Consider the following 21184-nt stretch of genomic DNA (forward strand, 5'->3'; position numbering starts at 1 on the left):
CTCCTTACTTCTTGGTTGGCTTGGTTAGTTGCAATGCCAACTATTTGGGTCTTCAGATATTTTCTTCTCATCTTGTCCACATAAGCAGCTTCTTATCTCCCGCAACTCAAGACACACAATCCATTTTTGGTCTGTTTGAAATGTGTGTTCTGTGTCAGGATAGATTCCCTTTTACTGTGTGCTTCTAATCTGCATGTGTTTTTCAAGGAAGGGTTACAAAATGCATTGCAAATTGCAGTGCAAAACTTGCATGCCCTCTGTGCATGCAGTTTCAAATCACAGCTTCCTGTCCATAGGGAACAATGGGGAAACTCAAAACATCCCATTGTTCTTCATGGGTAGCTCCTAGGGACACCAAAGTGGATTGGGTGGTAGGGCATGATGGGTGCTATCTTCCACCCAACCACAAAAGAAATGGGCAAGCGGGATATTTGTAACTATTTTTAAAACTTTCTCCAAAACTCCCACATGATCCTATGAGGGTTTTGGAGAAAAATAATAATTTTAAAAAAATGTTGATCCCATCAAAAAACCCCATGACCAAAACACTCAAAACATTTCAAGTTTTGTTCCACTGAAACAGCTGGTTTGACCACTGTTTCAATGAAACATTTTGGCCATGTGTGTTTTATTTTGAGCTCGAAACAAAATGCAAAAAATTGTCTTAGCAGATTATGTAACAGACCTGAAACAGTTTCTATTTCTTGGAAAAAACTAGCTTTTCAAATAAATTGCATTAAAATTTCAAGATGCTAAGGCAGATCAAGATGTCCAAATCCATCATTTTAAAGCTTTATTTTACATGTGGAATACAGTCTCCTCTCAGAGAAGCTGTATCTGTAGAGCAATTACAACATGTTTCGTACTCTATTGTATCCCACATATAGGCTTGGCAAAGTTACAATTAAAGCACGTTTCACGTTGCATAAAACACAGTTTACACAGCATCTGATTGTACAAATGAGTCATATTCAATAATTTATAGTAATTTACCTTAAGATTGGATTACATTTTAGCATCTTCATGCAAACCAAATAAAGCTTTGGCTCTTGAAGGGTTGACATTATCCCCCAAATTTCCTCCTTGCTGCATTTGCCATCTTAGTCACAAGAAGAGAACAAAGTAGTTTGGAAAACAAAACACTAAATACATATTGTGCAGGACGTGCTGCATAGTATTTAACAGTTAATAGAGGTATTAAGATTTCAATTACATTTCTGTCAACTAAAATATAGATCACCAGGGTCACAATATAGACATTACCCATTCTAAGTTACACCCACCTTTGCACATTTCAGTTTTGAAAGCATAATTGCAATTCACCATTAAAGTGTTATTTTCTTTGCATACAAATCCCATTTTATGTTCCTATAGGTTTTTTGCAAAAAGGAAAAAGGAAACTTGTAACTTGGACCCAAGTTCAGAACTTGTATGTTCACCAGCTGACTACTATCTCTCTACAGTAGTCTGAATATGGAAAGACATCTGCAATCTTTCTGAACAAACCTCAAAGCAGTATTTTACAGATGTATCCATTTTCTTCAAGGCTATGCTGGATAAGTCTGCCAAGCAACCAGGTTCTAGATTACTGCATTGAAGTGAATGGGGAAACTACTGTGTTCCAATTCCATCTTATTTTATGGTGGTATATTCCCTTAGTGTTCCTGATGTTGGGTCAGTCTCACAATACAGAACTACTAAGAATGTCAGTGAACACACTTCAAGATCCTTCTGCTGTGGCATATGACATCCTTGGACAATTAGCAAATTCAGAAAGTTAAATATTCTCAGATTTATATTATATAGTACAATATCAAGAGCATTTGCTATTACTTGCATCTCCCAATTTTTGTTTATTTTTATTTTTGCCATTTACTCTATTCAAGCCAAGATCTAGCTAAGATTTGCCTGAATTCATGTTAATAGGAAAAATCTTCCACACAAAAGGAACTCAGTCAAATGGGATGTAAATATTGAAAGGGTTTACCCACTAGGACTTTAAACAGGAATATAATTTTATAGTACCATATTAGATTTGTACTTTATAACACACACATAGTATCAACAACAAATAATTTGTAATTTTTTGTACACTAAGGTTGTCGAGGTCTAGTTTCCAGAACAACTGCAGGAAAATTCCACAGCCAAAGTATTTAATATCCAAAAGGTTACCAAGTTCCTTTTGCAGCAGTTTATCCAGAGGCGTTACACAATAAACCAAAAAGCTATCACAATTCATGTTTCTGAAAAGCCTATTGTGTTTTCCTGACAGGTATGTAACATGCAGTATGTATTATGTGCACATGGGAACAAGAGGAGTCTTCACCAGAACCTTTAAGGTGATTTCAAATTGTTGAGTGAGGCTTGTTAAAACAAAACATAATGCTCTGGTATTAGCCTCCCTTTCCCCCCAGACTGAAGCCTTACATGGGGCTGTCAATTAATATTGACACTGGGCCCTGAAACTACAGGCATTTGGAAATAAATACTGGACATACATGCCACTTCCCCAACCAAATCTCCTTTTTTCAGAAGACTATGGTATTCAAATTCTTCATTAAAGAAGATGCACTGCAAAGATATAGGATTTAAGAATGTAATCTGCAAATCCTTCAAGGTATATGGTCATGCTTTTTGTACAAGTAGCCCCCAAACTGCCAAGTATTACCCCTCCAATTTCATGATTACAATAAAGTGATGGTAATTCAGGTGCTTCTGGAATTGCTCAGTGGCTAGGAACAAGAAGTCGTCTATTTGAAAGTTGATCATGCAAGCAGAGTTAGCACAGTCCACCTTCATATTCATCATCTTCCTCATTTCCACGAGAAGCTCCGACAGCTGGTCCGCCTACTCTGCCCTGTGGAGTAACTGGGGATTTCTTCTTTATGCCTCCTCCTGGAACCGCTAGTGAGAGACCAAGCTTGGCATACTGGCAAAGGACAAGAACAAGATGTGTTATGACTTTGAGAGGAAATCTCAATTAACTTACTCTGACTTGCCAATATGAGCATTGCCCATAGCAGTCATGCTCAATGACAAAAGGTCAGCAATATGCTACAGGGTAGTTTGAATCTTATTTGTACTCTGTGGAACCAACACGGAGGAACCATGAGTTTTTCCTCTATGGCTATTCTTGAAATAAGCGTAACACAGGGCAGAACTACGTATTATGCTAAACACAAGGCTGTCACCAAAGATACCATCACTGGTAAGTCTTCCTGGTTTTGTGACTTGTGAATTCCCAGCACTGTGAGTCTTTTAGATTTGTATTTTTGGAATTTACTAGTGACAAATGTACAGGAGAAAGGTAATTACACTAATAATGCAATTCTGTAAGTTTTTACTATGAAGTAAGCCGCATTGTGTTCAATGGCGCTTACTCCCTTGTTAGTGTGCTTAAGACTGAAACCGAAGTTCTGGGCTGGTGCAAAAAAGGGAAAAACAAAAGGAAAACCTTTTTCCATTTGCTGAAGGGATGTCCTTAAAACCCCCAAATGTTTTTCCCCTCCACTAGGGAGTACTCTGCAGAAAGATAATCAGGAAGACCATGTATCTTTTTCTACCTCTCTGTTACTTATTCCTGTCTTTGTTGTTTTGCAGGAGTACTCCAGAATGGGGAAGTAGGGATGTGCCTGAAGCCCAGTTCAAGCATTTTTAGGGAAATTAGAAAGGGAAAAGGAGAGCAGGTGCTTACTTGCTCTCCACCACTCCTTCCAGCTGCATCCCAAAAAGCCTTGTGTGCCATCAGCACACACATGGCATCCGCGCATGTGGTCAACATGGTGCTGCTGACCATGCAAATGGTGCCCGCACATGCACGGGGCTTTCTGGAATGCAGAAGGAAGCTGGAAGGGGCAGAGGAGAGCAGGTAAGCACCTGCTCTTTCTTCTTCAAGTTTCCTGATTTCCCAAAAGTGCTCAAGCCACACTGCAAACTGCAATTTGGGCACATCCCTATGCAGAAACAGGAACTTTATTATTATTACTGGGCAGCATCCAGACTAAGTTCCATTGAAATTAATAGGCCTTAAGTTAGTCATAACTAATTAGTCTAGATGTTTCTGAGGAAGGGAGGGGGTTCACACAAATACATCCAAGATGCTCCACTCTCCCAACCTGATAAGTTATCCAGTTCAGACATAATTATTTATTATTTATTCAATTTATATACCCCCCTTCAAAAAATGGCTAAGGGTGGTTTATGTCAAAACAAAAACAAACAATAAAAATCAAAACTATAAAACAGCATAAAATCAATTAACAGTTAAAACAGTTAAACACTTAAAAACCCCAGAGAACCAGGCCTAGCATTTACAGCAGTTTAAAAACCCTGGAAGGCCAGGCCAAACAGATAGGTTTTAAGAGCTCTCCTGAAAGCCAATAAAGATGTCAGACTAAGGATTTCTGCAGTGAATGCATTCCACAGCCCAAGAGCAGCTACAAAAAAGGCCTGCCTTTGAGTCGCCACCAGACGAACTGGTGGTAACAGGAGATGGACCTCCGCAGATTACCTTAATGTGTGGTGGTGATCGTGTAGAAGAAGGCACTCTCTAAGATAACTTGGACCTAAGCCGTTCAGGGCTTTCAAGGTAATAACCAGCACTTTGTATTTTGCCGGGAAACATAATCGGCAGCCAGTGCAACTGTTTCAAAATAGGCATAATATGGTCTCTCCAGGTTGCCCCAGAGACCAATCTGGCTGCTGCATTTTGAACTAACTGAAGTTTCCAAACTACGTACAAGGCAGCCCCACGTGGAGCACATTGCAATAGTCAAGCTGGGAGGTTACCAGCTAATGCACCACTGTTTTGAGGTCATCCTCTTCAAGGAATGGGCGCAACTGTCGAATCAGCTGGAGCTGACAGAAAGCACTCCTGGCCATGTCCTCCACCTGAGATACCAGGGTGAGGCCTGGGTCCAGGAGCACTCCCAAACTTTGCACCTGCTCCTTCAAGGGGAGTGTAACACCATCCAGCACAAGAAGATCTAACTCATCCCTCAGATTCTGAGCCCCTACAATGAGCACCTGTTTTGCTTGGATTCAGCTTCAATTTGTTATCCTTCTTCCAGCTCATTACTGCCTGTATAATGCCTATATAAAAGACTCTTGCCAAAAGCCTGAGTGTGTGCTCTTGGAAGCGAGACACCCAGCATGTTGTGATCAATAAAAGCTTGATCCTGATGGACTGCTTGACCTCTGCTCATTAAACAAATTCTGAGAATTCCCAGAATATCTCCATTATTACCCAAGTTTGTCTATGGTGCAGAACTGCAGTTTGTTCCTTAAAGTGAACATTTTCACCCTCCTCCCCTGACGTGGAGAAGGAGAGGAAAGGGGGAGTGCACAAGTGGGTGGCATGAAGGCTCCTTGCTACTGCAGAAAACCATGGTTTATGTCTCAAACCAACCAGTATGTCATATTACAACCCCAAGTTATTCTTCTAGAAAACTCTGAAATGTTTGAATAATTTAAATAAACCATGGTTTGTTAATTGCCATGAGTTCAGACACACAAATGAACAGATACACAAATTTGAACAGAAACAAATCATGCTTTTGTAGAATATCCATTTGGAACCATGCTTCTGCAGACCAACCTGGTCTATCAGTCAACAACCTAGTGGTTAGTAATATTTTACCATACTTGCAGTTATGAAAAATTGTTTGCTTTTATGGCATCCTCAATTTATGCTACAAATTGTTCTGCTCTCTTTCAGAAAATAAGTTTAAACACCAACTTACATCATTGTCCATGTACTTAAAGAGTGGTGAATTGCACACATCAGATACTTGGTCCTGGTCCTGCTGATCAAATCCTTCTAGTAGCTGCTCTAATGCTGCACAGTCTTCACTTTCGGTGAAGCCTGGTATGCTGAAGAAATTAAAACGTAACTGCATTAGCCCATACAAACTTAGGAAACCAGTTTTCCAAATAAGCTGCAAGTTGTAGGTTCAAATCTCCGCGGGTACTATATCGGGCAGCAGCAATACAGGAAGATGCTGAAAGGCATCATCTCCTACTGCGCAGGAGGAGGCAATGGTAAACCCCTCCTGTATTCTACCAAAGAAAACCACAGGACTCTGTGGGCGCCAGGAGTCGAAACAGACTCGAAGACACACTTTACCTTTAAGCAAAAGAAAGAGACAAAATCCAGAAGGGCTGTTTTGATTTAAATCAAATCAATTTAAATCAAGATTTAAATCACAGTTTAAATTACTAATCAGGAAGTTTCCATTTAGTCATCATTTTTCTAGTAAAAATACATTCTTTTTATCTAATATAACCATAATACATTTTCAGAGATAGATGTAGGTTTCATTTTTAGAAGGTAGGTACACACTATAATAGGTACAAGCTTCCCACAATGCTGTTTCATTCAGAAAACCAGAACTTGCATTTTGTTGTTGAACTATTTCGTCTTTCACATGCATGCCTTTCTTACCCACAGGTACAGGAACTTCATTAATGTTACCAAACGAGGTGTCTCTTACAGCCTGCTGCCATGATAGGTGTTTCCCTTCTACAACGGAGGATACACTCAGAAAATGTTTCCTCAGGACTGCATGAAAATGCTGTTTGCTTTTGGTTTCACTTTCTATTCCCCTTCCCTCCTGTTCATTTATAGCCAGACTCCTCCTCCTTGCTCAGATCGACTCCATCCCCCAAATCCTCTATTCATTCATTGTCCTCCTTTGTCTTTGCACTTTAGGGTAGAGCAAGGGCTTGACTGTGTGTCTGTGTGTGCTGCATATACACCACCTGCAGAATAGGACTGATCAGCTCTTTTATCCCTCATCCCCATATACTCATGACGGCAACTTTGACCTAGGTTCTTTATTAATTTTTTAAAAATCCATATTTTTGTTCTTAAATGATACATTTTTATCAACCCTGAAATCTGGGCTAATTATATGTTCATGCAGCTTAATTTATAAGCCAGCAAACAGATTTGTACACTTTATGGATGAGTAGAATATTGAAAACAGATATGAGAACAGTGTCAAAAGTTCATAAACAACAAAAAGCATCTCTCAAAATGGCAACATGCCATTTTAACAAATGCTTCATTCAGCATTACCATTGGCATGAAACCGACAACTGCTCCGTCATTTATATTAAAAGGTACACAGAATATAAACATGTTTTTAAAATTAAAGACCAATGAAGCAAATAAATGCCTTACCTATAACTTTCCCTGACACATTTTTCTGCAGCAACATAGTCATTTCTGTGAAGATGAACTAAGACTTGAGCAATAGTTTTCTAAACAGAAAAAAATGACTGATCACTCTCTAAAAACAAAGTGACATTTCACTTTTCATACTTTAATTGATCTATACAAGTACCAATAATATATTTCCAATAAAAGGAAAGCACACAGTAACTAATAGCAACAGTGGGTAATTGCTTTCTTCTAAGAATATATTAAAAAAAGAAAAACATAAAAGGCACACTAGTCAAGACCAGCCCAGTCACAGGTGCTTCAAGGGCTTAAGAGTGAGCTACAATGGCTAAAGGATCTAGCATTTCCATTCATTCTTAAAGAGTCACAGAAAAAAGAAATACGCAATCAGCCTTTGATGTTTTCTGAACCTAACTTTACAGACTGGGCATTCAATGACGTTTTCACATAAGAACAGCCCTGCTGAATCAGGCCCAAGCCCTATCCAGTCGAGCATCCTGTTTCCCACAGTGGTCCACCAGATGACTCTGGGAAGCCCACAGTCAAGAGACGAAGGCACACCCTCTCTTCAGCTGCTGCTCCCCTGAAACTGGTATTCAGACACATCCTGCCTCTGAGCCAAGAAGTAGCCTATAACCATCAAGACTATAGTAACCATTGATAGACCTGTCCTCCATAAATTTGCCCAAGCTCCTTTTAAAGCCATCCAAGCTAGTGACCATCACCACATCCCATGGCAGAGAATTCCATAGATTAATTATGTGTGGTATGGAAAAGTTCTTTCTTTTGTCAGTCCTAAGTTTTCTAGCAATCATTCTGGAATCTACAAAGGCAACGGAATTCTCTGAACTTTTGCTACTTATGAGGATTGTAGTAGATAATCTACACATTTAATAATATTTCTGGATTACCTGCTTGGCCCATTAGGCTATTTTGGCCTCTTCTTCATTGCAACTATACCAGGTAGCAGGATCATCATTTCATTTAGCCCCCACCACACTTTCCTCAAACCCAGTTCACTTTTCATAGAGCATAAGGAAAGTTGCACCTGAAACCCCAACAGTTCTGAGAACTGAGTTCTCTTCTCAATCATTACAATTATACAGAGCTGACTAATACTAGAGGGAAAACACCAACTTCGAGGTTAGAAATAACATTTTTAAAAACACCAACCATTTTTGTGGTTGGAATAAAATATTTATTCAAGTGGTTTTGATTTTTTCTGTCTTTAATCTGAGAGTCCCCTGTGCAGAAAGGTGGTCCATAAATTTAAATACGAATAAATGTAGAACATAAAGAACAAAATAACACACATTTTAAATCTATTTTAAAATGGATCCATTTTAAAATGAATCCATATTAAAGCCTCCCACTGCTTAAGGCATTAGAGATTTGCATGTTTCTAACACAAAACACCCAAAAGTAATATCACCAAGGGAAATATAATGATTTACAGGAAGGAATGTATCTAATGCTGTTCTATTACAAGTGAGCCCATACATTAGAAATATTCAGAAGAGATAGATTTTTTTCTAGACATAAAAAAGAAAAAGAGACCACTATGTTTTCTACCTTGTAACATGTTGGATAGTTTTCTATATCTTTATAAATACTCTTTTCCTTCTGAAGAGACACTGACGCTTCATCTAGTCTGAAAGACATGAATGAAGAGAATTAGCAAGTCATCCCAGTTTCTAGAAAGTATTCTTTCAGGCAGCAGAAATCAAACACCCTTTTCCAGTCATTTTAACAATAATGCAAATCTCATTAGTCCGTTGTGTGCAACTACTGGAGTCCATACTGTGGAAGTATAGCTGGAGGCACCAATCCAAGGACCATTTGTTCATAAAGCTCCCACTGAAATGAATGGAACTGTCCATAAAACAAGAGCAGTGCACTTGAGTGACGGTTTCTAACACAACCACATGGGCACTGCATCATATGGACTGCGGCATGTGCAGTGGTTTTCCAGATGCTCCAAAGGAAATGTTTTTTCTTGCAGTGCTTTTCTTCTTCTTTTCATTCTAACATTCTGGGAAACGGACTGAATGCACAGCCTCTGGACACCACACTCTTCCCCCACCATGTAAAATAAAATGGTTTCTACAGTCATGGAGCATTTCATGGGCTGAGATATAGTTCTGCCCATGTTCACTTTCTTTATCATTGTTTGTGAACATTCTGATTGAGAAATATAGATAGATAGATAGATAGATAGATAGATAGATAGATAGATAGATAGTATCTTATAAGGTTCTAAAATGCTGATGGGGAGGGGTGATGGAATATGGGAAACAAGGGCTTGAGTCCCCTGGCCCAAGTGACGTTGTTGGCTAGGGCTGTGACCACTAGCCAGCAGATAATCATGACATTTGTGCAACCACACACTCAAATCAAAACCAATCATAGTAGACACTCTTCTCTGGTTGCAATTTCACTGTAATACAGTTTAACAGTTTGCATGCAGGCAAAACAATTTCTCTACAATATCGGGGCTTTTTGGATACAATAATTTAGTAATAGCTATGCACATCTTATATAAAAATCCTATAGACTGGCAATGCCCTCAAAAATTAGATATGAAAAAGAGTGAAGATGTATACCTGCGACCTCTAACCAAAAGCCTTGAAGCTTTTCCATACATTTCAACTGCTTGTCGTAGACGTTCTTCATTCTAGATAAGAAAAGAAGAAAGCAAAGTACATGTTTTACTGTGATTCAGCTTTTTTCTGAGTTACTCTATAGCACAGGAAATAGATCAGGTTGAGATGTACATAGAGGTTTTTCAGTACACTCAGACTGTAGTGTGCCTTTTAGTAAGGGTTCTCCAAGATTATATTTTAAATCCACAGCCCTGTAATGGATGAGACAAACTACTGTGTATATTGACTGAAATATAAGGTGTAGCTTTGTTAAATAGACTGACTCTAGATAAGAACCACCCTAGACATTTTAGAAAACTTAGAAGAAATTGGTTAGGTGTTAAGCTGAGAACGGCAAACTGATTGCTTGCATGCTAAATGTGGCCCCACTGAATACCATTTTCTAGTCCATGTTTAGGTTTTGCAATCCACTCCTACAGCCTGCACAGTGCAAAAGCAAACAAGAGTTTCGGGTGGACATGGGATGAGTCATGTAAAGATGACTGTAGCCATACCAATGAGGGATATGCCCAAACTGCGGTTTGAGCACTTTAAAAATTAGAAAGGAAACTTTTAAGGAAAAAGAGAATAGGTGCTTACCTGCTCTCCACTGTCCCTTCCAGCTTCCTGAGATGTATGCCGCCCCAACAGGAAGCTGGAAGGGGCAGCAGAGAGCAGGCAAGCACCTATTCTTCTTTTCCTTAAAGCTACCTTTCTAATTTCCCTTAAAGTGCTCGAACCATGCTTCGAACCATGGTTCGGGAACATCCCTAATATCAATTAATCCTGGTATAGATTAATCCTTGCCCCACCCTTGACCTGTCACCCTTTTGCAACATGGTTTTATTGTTGCTGTTCACATTTTAGTTTCTACCATTCTTAAGCAACCTTGCTTTCCTGGGGAACATAGTTGATGGCTTTTAAGAACTTACTTCAAACACGGATGCTGTCTGCTGATATAGCTGAATAGCCTTGTCTGGACTTATGTTTTCTATTACCCTGAAATAAAATGTTAAGATTTGTTTGAATCAAGCTTATTTTCCCAACAAGAAACCATGCTTTGAGAAACACCCACTACAAGACTTACTTTCCAGCCCGATCTAATGCAATAGCAGCTGTGTCAGGTGTTCCGTTCTCCAGGTACATCATGCTGGCTTTCTGAATCAGTTCAACTGCATCATGATGCTTTTGCATCTCCTGCAGAGAAATACAGAGGCCCAGGTTTGTCACCTAAAAATTACAAATTAAGATATTCCAGATACTTTTGTCTAATGTTAGTTTAGTTTAGTGTTAATGATACTTTCATCTGTACGGTTTTTATGTTTGTGTTTTAAACTTTTAATCAGATTTGTTTTTATATTTTTAGCTTATATTTTAATTGTGTCATTTTTATAATCTTGTTTTCAGTTCTGCTGTAAACCACCTTGGGATTGTTTTAATGAAAGGCGGTATATAAATTTAACAATCAATCTATTATTATTATTATTACATTTATATACCGCTCTTCCTCCAAGGAGCCCAGAGCGGTGTACTACATTCTTGAGTTTCTCTTTCACAACAACCCTGTGAAGTAGGTTAGGCTGAGAGATGTGACTGGCCCAGAGTCACCCAGCTAGTTTCATGGCTGAACGGGGATTTGAACTCGGGTCTCCCCGGTCCTAGTCCGGCACTCTAGCCACTACACCACGCTGGCTCAATATGTTAGGAACATAGGAAGCTGCCATATACTGAGTCAGACCATTGGTCAATCTAGTTCAGTATTGTCTTCACAGACTGGCAATGGCTTCTCCAAGGTTGCAGGCAGGAATCTCTCTCAGCCCTATCTTGGAGATGCCAGGGAGGGAACTTGAAACCTTCTGCTCTTCCCAGAGCGGCTCCATCTCCTAAGGGGAATATCTTACAGTGCTCACACTTCTAGTCTCCCATTCATATGCAACCAAGGCAGATGCTGCTTAGCTAAGGAGACAAGTCATGCTTGCTACCACAAGACCAGTTCTCCTCTCTGTTATCACATTTAAAACCATTAACGGTTTCGCCAGCTGCTATAATCAAAACCAGTGGGCAGCCTTTAGCAGATGGAAATATTAAGCACTATGAAGGAATTCCAACAGGACAGATCACATGTCTGCAAAGGGTGAATAAGCAGAGATAGTTTCACACATGCACATACAGCACTTGGTTTATTGCCTGATGAACTGCAGCTGAATTTGTGTGAGGCGATTCCATTTAAAAGAAATGGCTGATATCGTGACTCACGAAGCACTTGAGGAAGTCTGCTGCACTAATGCAAAACAGTTGCGCTAGCTACTTGTGCCAAGTCTGGCATGCTGCCGGACTAGTGTTGCACTACCGCAAGAATGCTTGTGCCTGCACAACTGTGGCAAGTCTCATTTGTTTCAGAGGGACCTCAGGCACAATTGTGCAAATCCTTGTTTTTATTGCAACTAGGCAATTTCTTGCCCAAGCGCAAATTTCCTTGTTACACAAGTGCTTCGTTAGTCGGGATGTCAGTCACTGTGTCGGAAGAGATATGAAAGTCCTATCTGTTCTGTGATGCCTCACTGACACATACACACGACGAACATGCAGGTGAATCAGCTGGAAGCTAAGATAAAACGTCACTTATTTAGTAGGTTTCCCTTTCACCCTATAAAAAGAAGAGTGAATTGTTACAGTGTACATTCCTCTATGAGGACAGACCTTTTAAGTAAAAATTAGCTGCAATCCATATATCAATAAAGCTTGCCATCCTACACAGGCTTACTTCTGAGTAAGCATGTGCCAGACCAAGCTTGGAGGGTACATATTTGAATTTAAGCCTATTAAGTATAATTGATTAAAGATGTTGAAACACAAGTATTATGGCTTTACTAATGCATGGCACAGGCGCAGTGTAATTTAACAGCAATCTGAAACTGCAGCCAATTAGCAAAATGTAATTTACACACACACACACACACACACACACACACACACACACACACACAGTAAAGACTACAATCCTTTAATTTTAAATATGGTGGGGTTTTAAATATCAGTAGTGCTCAAACACAGACTGAAACATGCTTAAACCCAATGAAATTGATAGGCGTAAGAACACCTAATTTTTATATTAGATTATGGCTAATAAGTGCTTATCTGCTTATCATTCTATCAAATGCAGCCACTCTGCAGCCTGACAGAAGGTGTGGATATGTCCAGAGGGGAGGAGAGCATGGCCTTTCCCCATCAGCCAATCTAGTCTAAATGCTATCTGGTCCATCCCTTCTTGGACACTAACAATGGTCAGCAGTGGGAGAAAGACCCTTTGGAGAGCAATTCACTTGCCTTTCCCTGATTTGTCTTTACTCTTTTTACTTTCTTCCCTAATGTGTATCTCTCATATATGATTATAATCTTGTACAGTACTTAGCAAATTAGGCCCTTCATAAAGAAATAAAATGACAAGATGAGTATTACAAAAGATAAGCATCTTTTATTTAGTCTTAACCAAATGCCTACGCAGGGAAAGGTGGAATAGAAAAGGCCAATACCTTTAACATCATACCAGCTTGTTCATAAGCTCTGAAAAGAGAAAACAAGTCAGTGCTAACTCAGCAAGGTAAACATCTCAAGTGAATGTATAGAAACAACTAAATACCAGCAAAGACTAGCTAACCCTGATTATGTTGGAATGTGGAAATCTTGGAATTTTTTAACATGCCATAATATGCAGCAGAAAAACATTCAAGTTAAACGTGCTTCTGGTATTTTGCTCCATAAAGCCTCATTCAAAGAGGGAACTTGTATACCTGATCCATGAGAAAATGTGTGCTGCACAGGGATCAAGTTGTGAGCTCCCTTTTTGGACAAGACCAAGGTACAATTAAAAAGGAGAGGGGGAGAGAGAGAGAGAGAGAGAGAGAGAAGCACAGTCCATTTGCACATCTGCTTTTCTGCCTCATTTCTGCCCACACAAGTAGGGCTGAGCTGGAAGTATTCAAATGTTGGGCAGCATCAAACAGCACACCCCTCCCCCCAGGTTATAACTGTTTGCTTTCATAACTATTCAGAACCATTGCTCTGAGTATGAATTGACCTCATTTCCCTCAGTAATCTCAGCATGTAGCCAATCTATGTAGTGCTATGACATCATCTCATTTATGCTATGCTTTCTGATTGGTTGGGATCAGCTATGTGAGCAATGCATGCCCTAATCGCAGGGTGCTGCTGCTGCTGCTGAAGCAGTAGAATGTAAAAACAATGGATCTGAACAGAATTTTTTAAAATGTGAGTTTTCTCACAGTAAAAACGTGTTACAGAGACACACACAAGAGTTCATTTCCTCCAGACAGAGGGAAAGCTTGTATACATAGCATATAAGTGGATCATCTTAAATTCTAAAGCAATATTTACTATTACGGAAACCCTTTGCTGTCAGCTGGCCAATCTGGAAGTCAGGGAAAACCTAGGCTAAAATGAGCTGAAATCTATGGGACCTAATACCAAGTAAATCTGCTTGGGATCAGGAGATAAGTTTGAGAAAATGACTTAAGAATGAAATGGCTTAGGGCAAAGAGTTAAGGCAAGTTGACCGCCTCCAAATGCCATGACTATAGGATGAAAATGCCGTGTCTAAATTTCTGCCCTTTTAGGAACATTTATGGAGAAAAAACGTAAGAGACAAGCAACTACTTTACAGTATAATGGGTTATTAGAAGACCACTTAAAGAGCTGTAACATTCTTTGGCTTAACTGAGAATTGTGTAACTTGTGTATTCAAGATCAATTCTCCACAATGCCTGATACTTTGATTAAATCCATTGGATCTTTCCCTGTGTAGGCAACAGACCATTTCACCACTGTCAACATAAGCTACATTCCACATATATTAGGAAGTTTGGCAAATTAAGAAAGTATTCATACTTACTTTGCAGCATGGAAGAGACTAGATGCAGATAATTCAAAGTCAAGGATACAAACCAAATTAAAACAGTTCTTTCAAAATTGCTTCAGCTGTTTTTAAAGAGTTTTTGCCCAAAGATCAGTTGTACAGGTTAAAAGTAATACGCATGGATCAACAAATACTATTTCATACTATAGGCATAGAATTAAATCCAAATCTTTAAAAAATGGGGCGGGGGGGGAGCTGGCAAAAAGAAAAAAGAATGTTAATAGGGGATCAAGCCTAAATATATTTCACTGGCAAACATCTCCCCTCCACAAGGTACAGTCCAATTAACTTCAGAACAGTCTTTGCATTTGGTTTTCAAACAGCTGCTGCTGCTTTAACATAAAAAGCTGTTTTTGAAATGCAGTGAAATCTCAAAAAGGGTTTGGGATACGATCTGTGGAGAGGGAGTGGGAACATGGCCTGCTGCTTAAAAGGTCCACAGAGCTACTGCACATGCAGAAATCTGTATAAAACTCTTGTCATTGTGGCCATGAGTTCTGCAGCAGACCAAGTAGTGGTTCCTCTATCTGTGCAGAATGAGTTTTGTCCTGGGCGGCAGTATCAAGGCACTGTGTGTGCACATGCATTCAGAATGGGGCCTTCCTAATTCAACCTGGCCGGGATCTAAAATTAACTGAGCGGACATCAGAAAACTTGTGAGCGTGCACACGTGTGCACGCCTTAGAGGGGACAGTGAAACCAAGCCCTGTTTCAAAACTTCTTTACATATGGCAGATTCCCCCCACCCACCCCTTTTTTTTAAATGTTTAGGCTGCCTTTCATCATATGCTTGGACTAAAATTTTGAACAGCATTTACTGGAATCTGTATTCCAGAAAAACAGAAGAAAGATCCTTCAAGAGCATGCATACTGCTTTAAGGAGCAATTCTCATCAGACTCCAACTCAATATAGCCTACATGCAGTGAGGGAGAAGGACTGTGCCTGTCCGCTATACCCATCTGTCATGTCTCTGGGCTTGCCAGACATTTTGGACACAATGCCAGGATAGAATCTTTGTAAGTGAAGTCCATATGCATAGCCCCTTATTGGTGCAATTATTAATCCGTGACAAATCTGGACTTCATTCAAATTCCATACACTTACAACCAATACCAGTATTATGTCCAGCAGGTGTGATGGTAGTATAGACACAGCAAGTGAACAGACTGAGTGGGCAAATGAAACTGGAATATGGCCTAATACACAGGCTCTACATGGAAACTGACTTTTAAGACTTAATAATCACACAGGTCAAGTCTAGGAAAATTGGACTCCATGTGGATGCAATAGCTCTCCTCAAGTGCATGTAACTCTAGCCATTGTTGAAGTATCTAAGTCTATCTCTAAGTAAGACCAAATATAATCACTACAAATTTGGAATGAACAACAAAAATGAAATATCAGAACATTATCAATTAATTCTTCAATCTCTTGAGAAGCAAAAATGAATGAAAGGATACGCTTTATTGTTTGCATGGGAAACTGCTTCTCTCAAATATGCCTCTTTTGCTTGATCAAATTGTTTGGCATTTTTAAAAGCAACAGCTGGAACAAAACAAAAACATTTAAAAATATATTCTGTTCTGTGTTGTGCATATACTTAAGAACAAGTATGTTATCAGTTTACTGCATAACAGTTTACTTAGAAATAACGTTAATTAAGGAATTTTTAAAGACATCCTGCATTTTTAGTTGTGCAGAGTGGCTTTTTCCCAGATTGCCTAAAATTTCTTAGGATCCCATTCATACTTCATATAACGGCACAGGTTTTTACAGTATTATGATAAATGACTTTCTTTGTACACAAGAAATGAATACAACTAGAGATGGAGAAATGCTTTGTTCTTGGATGTTGTATTTCTGGAGGTATTGTTTCTTATTCTTTTTCTTTTGGCTTCTGGAAGTCTTTTAAAAATTTAATTCATTCGTTCCAAATGCAGTCCCCTTAAAAGAGCATTTGGCAGTCTCCACTCTTTGTTTTTGTTCAGAAAAGCAACACACAGTGTTATGCAATCATCATCTTAGGTGTGAAACTTTTGGTTTCTAGAGTGAATGTCTAAACCTGAAGACAAATTTCATATTGCGCATCTGCTATTCTAATATCCCATTCCCTCCTTCTCCTTTCTTTCCTGCCAAAAAAGAGCATAGCACGATAGCAGATGCTAGTCCCTGGCCAAGAGCAGCAGCTGCTGGCAGAAGCCAGAAAGAGGGATGAGCAGGCAAATGAGCTTGCTACTTTGCTGTTCACTTACAGATGATTTCAATGAAAAATATTTCTCAGCTGTTTCACCTCTTTTCAAGTTTCAGAAGTTGCATGAACTGCATGCTGCTTAATTATCTTGAATTTAAGGGAACTGGTATGCAGATGCTAGAGACAGGGAGAATGGACTCTGTTGGCAGAGTGACAGCAGCATCCTGGGCTTGGCCACATCCTGGTCAGTTGCCTATATCCACTGTCTTGCTGACTCTGATACATGCACATAGGGCTGCACTGACAGCTGGCTCCATGGTAGCAAATATGCCTTTAGGATGCTATGTAGGGAAGATATTCTATGTCCCATCCAATCACTCCATCCCAAAGAGTTGTATTCCGCTCAATTCTGTGCAGTTGGGAGTAGTAGCACTGCTGTGAGAACATCATACTGTGGCTCAGTTGTTCAGCCCATCAGTTCACAACTGTTTTAACTGCCGATATACAGAAATCAATTACCTCAATAAGGCAAAGCAGCATATTCAACATTGAAAAAAATGCAGTCCCATGCTTTACAGTACATACCTGCTTTGGAATATTCAGTAGCTGCACTATCATAGTCCGGTTTCCATTTTAAAAAACCAGTTTTCAAACTGAAATGTAAAATAAACCAATCAATTAACAATCAATAAGCCACATCATCTACCATGATGTGGAAGGAAATTGGAATTGGCCTTTCTTTAAGCATGTCTGTTTTAATTCGACTCACTATTCCCTAATTACACTTAAATGTGCTGGAAGATTAGCACTGGTATCAAGTGTTACAGTGCATCTCTGAATGTTTTAAATGGCTATTTTTAATAGTTTGTTTTATTTTGTTTTTCTTGTGTTTGTTTTTGTGAACCGCCTAGAGCCTTTGGAGTCAGGCAGTAAAAAAAATAAAATTCAAACAAACAAACAAACAAACAAACAAACAAAACAAACTCTCTCTCTCTCTCTCTCTCTCTTTGGCTCTTCACTCCAAAGAAAAATTATGCCTGGCTCAAGCACATACTGTGTTAAGGATACCATATCTTAAGCCAAATCACATGAGCGGTCCAACCAGGCCACAGCAGCCCTGATCCCAGTGCTGCCCTCCCGCCCAACCCAACTAAGAATGCAAGTGTGCCCTTAACACATGGCCAAGAGCACCCAACTCATGGGCTGCTCACGGGGTGCATTTAGGGATTCCTGAAGGCCAGGACTCATTTCCCCAGCCTCCAGGGACCTGCGCTGCAAGCAGCAGCACAAACCATGTAGCCACGTGGGCAGTACATTACACACGTCAGGCAGGATTATCTGGGAGGAAGGTAAGCTCGGACTTGCCTCCCCCACCCACATTTCATGGTCGTGTTCATGGCATCTTTATAGCTCTGTGGTAGCCCAGAATACGTGTCTGAGATCCCACAGAACTGCTGCCAAAAATAATCTACAAAATCCACGTATATGACTAGAGATCCTGAAGGACAGGCAAGGTGCCACAAAACTGAAGCCGGGCTAATGTTGCCAAATCTCCCCCCCCAAAAAAGGGGAGGGGGGATCTGAGAAACAACAGACCAGTCAATCTGACTGCAATTCCAGAAAATACTAGAACCAATGATAAAGCAGTCAGGCTGTAAGCATTTTAATAACAATGTAGTGATTTAGTAGAAGCCAGGATGGATCTGTCAAGAATAAATCCTGTCAGTCTAATCTTCTCTTTTTAAAAATCAGCTTACTATCTTAGTGGATTGTGGGAATGCTATGGGTGTAATTTATCTTGATATCAGCAAAACATTAGACAACATTCCCTCCAATGTTTTGATTAACAAACTGGTCAAAATGTGGGTTATATGATAATATTGTCAGGGGGATTCACAAATGGTTGAGGGAAACGATAGCACACTTCAAATACCTATAGGGTTGCTACTCAGAAAAGGGCAAAGATTAGTTCTCTGCTACCCCAGAGGTTCATTCTGAGTGAACATTCAGAGAAAATTCTAAACGGAATGAGCAATCTGACAATAGAATCAATTATCTAAGGTGGTGGTGGCCTGCCACTTGCTGGATCTTTTCAAGAAGCTGCACAAGCATCTGTTGTGGATTCTCTAGCTCTGGATTTCCTGCATCAAGCAAGGCACTGAACTATATGGCCTACAAGACCTCCTTTAAATGCATGGCTCTTGCTGTGTCTCAGACAGCTTCCAGATTCAAAAAACGAAACTTCAGCTCTGATGTGAAACAAATGACGTTTGCCTTTGGGTCTGGAAAACAGAGTCAAATACTAGCCCAAAGCATATATTAAGGCAGAGGCTTCACCATTTCGGCCCGGCAGCTGTTGTTAGACTACAGCTCCCATCATCCTGGACTATTGGTCACTGTGGCTGAGGAGGAGGATGGGAGCTGTAGTCCAACAACAGCTGGAGGCTGAAGTTGTGCCCCCCTGTTTTAGGGATCGTTCAGGTGCGTAAGTAGGAGACGCAAATCGCAGCAGCTAGAAATTCAAGTGTCAAGACACAGAGTGCGTTCGCAACGCCTGCTGAGCCCAAGGGGACCCTTAAAAGCTTCGGCGCCTCCCACGTCAGGCTCTCTGAGGGCTCCCTGCACCACCGCAGCTCCTGATTTACAAGCAAGACTCCCCTCCGAAGGAGGAAGGGCTCCTAGTCCTGCGCGGTTCTTGAAAGACCCTCGGGAGGCTCCAGCCAGGGGGGGAGGCGACTCTAGCCGCGGTCCGTCGACCCCCACCCCCCGGAGAATCCTGGGAGTTGTAGTCCTCAAGGGAGGACTGCCCGATTGTTTATATGAAGGACATGACGCCTCCCAATAGTCCTCCAGCGCGACAGGTTGGGTTCGGGACGCATCACCGTCTTGGGCCTGAAGCTACGGCGCCAGCAGGAGGACCACACACCCTCCAGCTTCTCTCCGCCAGTATACTGGCCCGGTTCGAGAGACCCCGCCCCTTCCCGAGGGGCTGGCTGGCAAGCGGGTTCCCGTGGCCCTCACCTGCATGCCTCACCCACCCATCCGCCCACCGGCCCTCGGCTTTGCTCGCTCACTATTTCTCGGCTTTGGCGATGTGTTCCAAGCCTTCGTTGATCTTCTGTGCAGCCATGTCTCCTGACAGGACTCGCACCCGCTCAAGCCTCTACGTCATCAGCATACGGCAAGCCCAGTGCCCAAACTAATGTGAAATGCGGAGTCCGGTTTCCAAGGAAGAACGTTTGCCTACAAAGTGCGCCTGCGCAGCGGGACATTGTATTAATCAGTCAAATGGCATCGGCCAAGGGTGGCTATATCTAGAGGGAGCACAGGAAGCAGTAAATAGAGTTCCTCGTGGAACAGGCTGACGACGCTTTCCGTATAATGGATCATCACTTGGGCTTCTGTGCCTTTTAATCTTAGGGCTCTGGTCCAGAAAGGGAAATTTCTGCACGTTCCGTTTTTCTCACCCTTACATGAGAAATTATCTGCCAAAATTCTTTCTTCTACCTGTCTTAATAGAAACCCTCTTCTCTTTTGGATCTGGCAATTTTACTAGGCAGGCAGAGCTAGAAATTCAGACAGGTGAAAGCTGTGGTGAAGCTTCACATGCCCTATTGTGGTTTTGATTCGTTTAAAAAAAGTGTGGAGGGTGTTTTTTTGTTTTAAGAAGCTGGAATATACACAGTTATAAGCCTTTTATGAATTCAGAATCTCCTTTCCAAGTTAATGAATCTTGTAGACAACAAATAGCTCAGTCATATATCAATAGTTTATCTCTGTTAATCGATTAATCAGACAAGAACCTGAGTCTTCGATATAGGTATAGATTAGATTAAAGCAGATTCCTTGTGACTTTCATGTACTTTTAAGGGGCCATGTCAGTTAAAACCTGATCTTGGGAACAACTTACCTTTTGTATAAACAAGAAAAGATGCTTTATCCACACACTACAGATTGTCATATAGGAGTGTGTGTGTGTTGGTCTTTTTATTTTGTATGGAGGAGGCTGCTCCAAGAACTCTAAACTGGAAAAATTAACTAGCAAATCGCCAGGGCCAGATGGCATCTGTCCTTAAAGTCCTTAAAGAACTCAAATGTGAAATTGCTGACCTCCTAGCAAAAATATATTACTTATCCCTACAATCAGGCTCTGTACCGGAGGATTGGAAAGTAGCCAATGTAACACCAATTTTCAAAAAGGGATCCAGGGATGATCCGGGAAATTACAGGCTGG

At 40.5% G+C, this 21184-nt stretch overlaps 1 protein-coding gene across 1 annotated transcript; it reads right to left on the bottom strand.

The window, feature by feature from the left end:
- Window positions 1-778: 778 nt before the first annotated feature.
- Window positions 779-20172, bottom strand: NAPG (NSF attachment protein gamma). The gene is made up of 12 exons (XM_053248490.1): window positions 20025-20172; window positions 17536-17603; window positions 16220-16304; window positions 14735-14752; window positions 13359-13389; window positions 10913-11022; window positions 10758-10824; window positions 9787-9857; window positions 8756-8834; window positions 7184-7263; window positions 5742-5871; window positions 779-2929 (listed from the first exon to the last, which is right to left on the bottom strand). Exons 1-12 carry the CDS (start codon window positions 20078-20080, stop codon window positions 2780-2782), a joined length of 945 nt encoding a protein of 314 aa, XP_053104465.1. The 5' UTR covers window positions 20081-20172; the 3' UTR covers window positions 779-2779.
- Window positions 20173-21184: the final 1012 nt, after the last annotated feature.

The sequence above is a fragment of the Hemicordylus capensis genome, chromosome 4 (assembly GCF_027244095.1).
Source record: "Hemicordylus capensis ecotype Gifberg chromosome 4, rHemCap1.1.pri, whole genome shotgun sequence".
Taxonomy (NCBI): Eukaryota; Metazoa; Chordata; class Lepidosauria; order Squamata; family Cordylidae; genus Hemicordylus; species Hemicordylus capensis.

Coding starts and splice junctions, on each gene's coding strand:
- NAPG (XM_053248490.1), bottom strand. CDS start 20,080: ATGGCTGCACAGAAGATCAACGAAGGCTTGGAACACATCGCCAAAGCC. Junction 10,825..10,912: donor GCATTAGATCGGGCTGGAAA/GTAAGTCTTGTA, acceptor ATTTTATTTCAG/GGTAATAGAAAACATAAGTC. Junction 8,835..9,786: donor CTTTTGGTTAGAGGTCGCAG/GTATACATCTTC, acceptor CATGTCTTTCAG/ACTAGATGAAGCGTCAGTGT.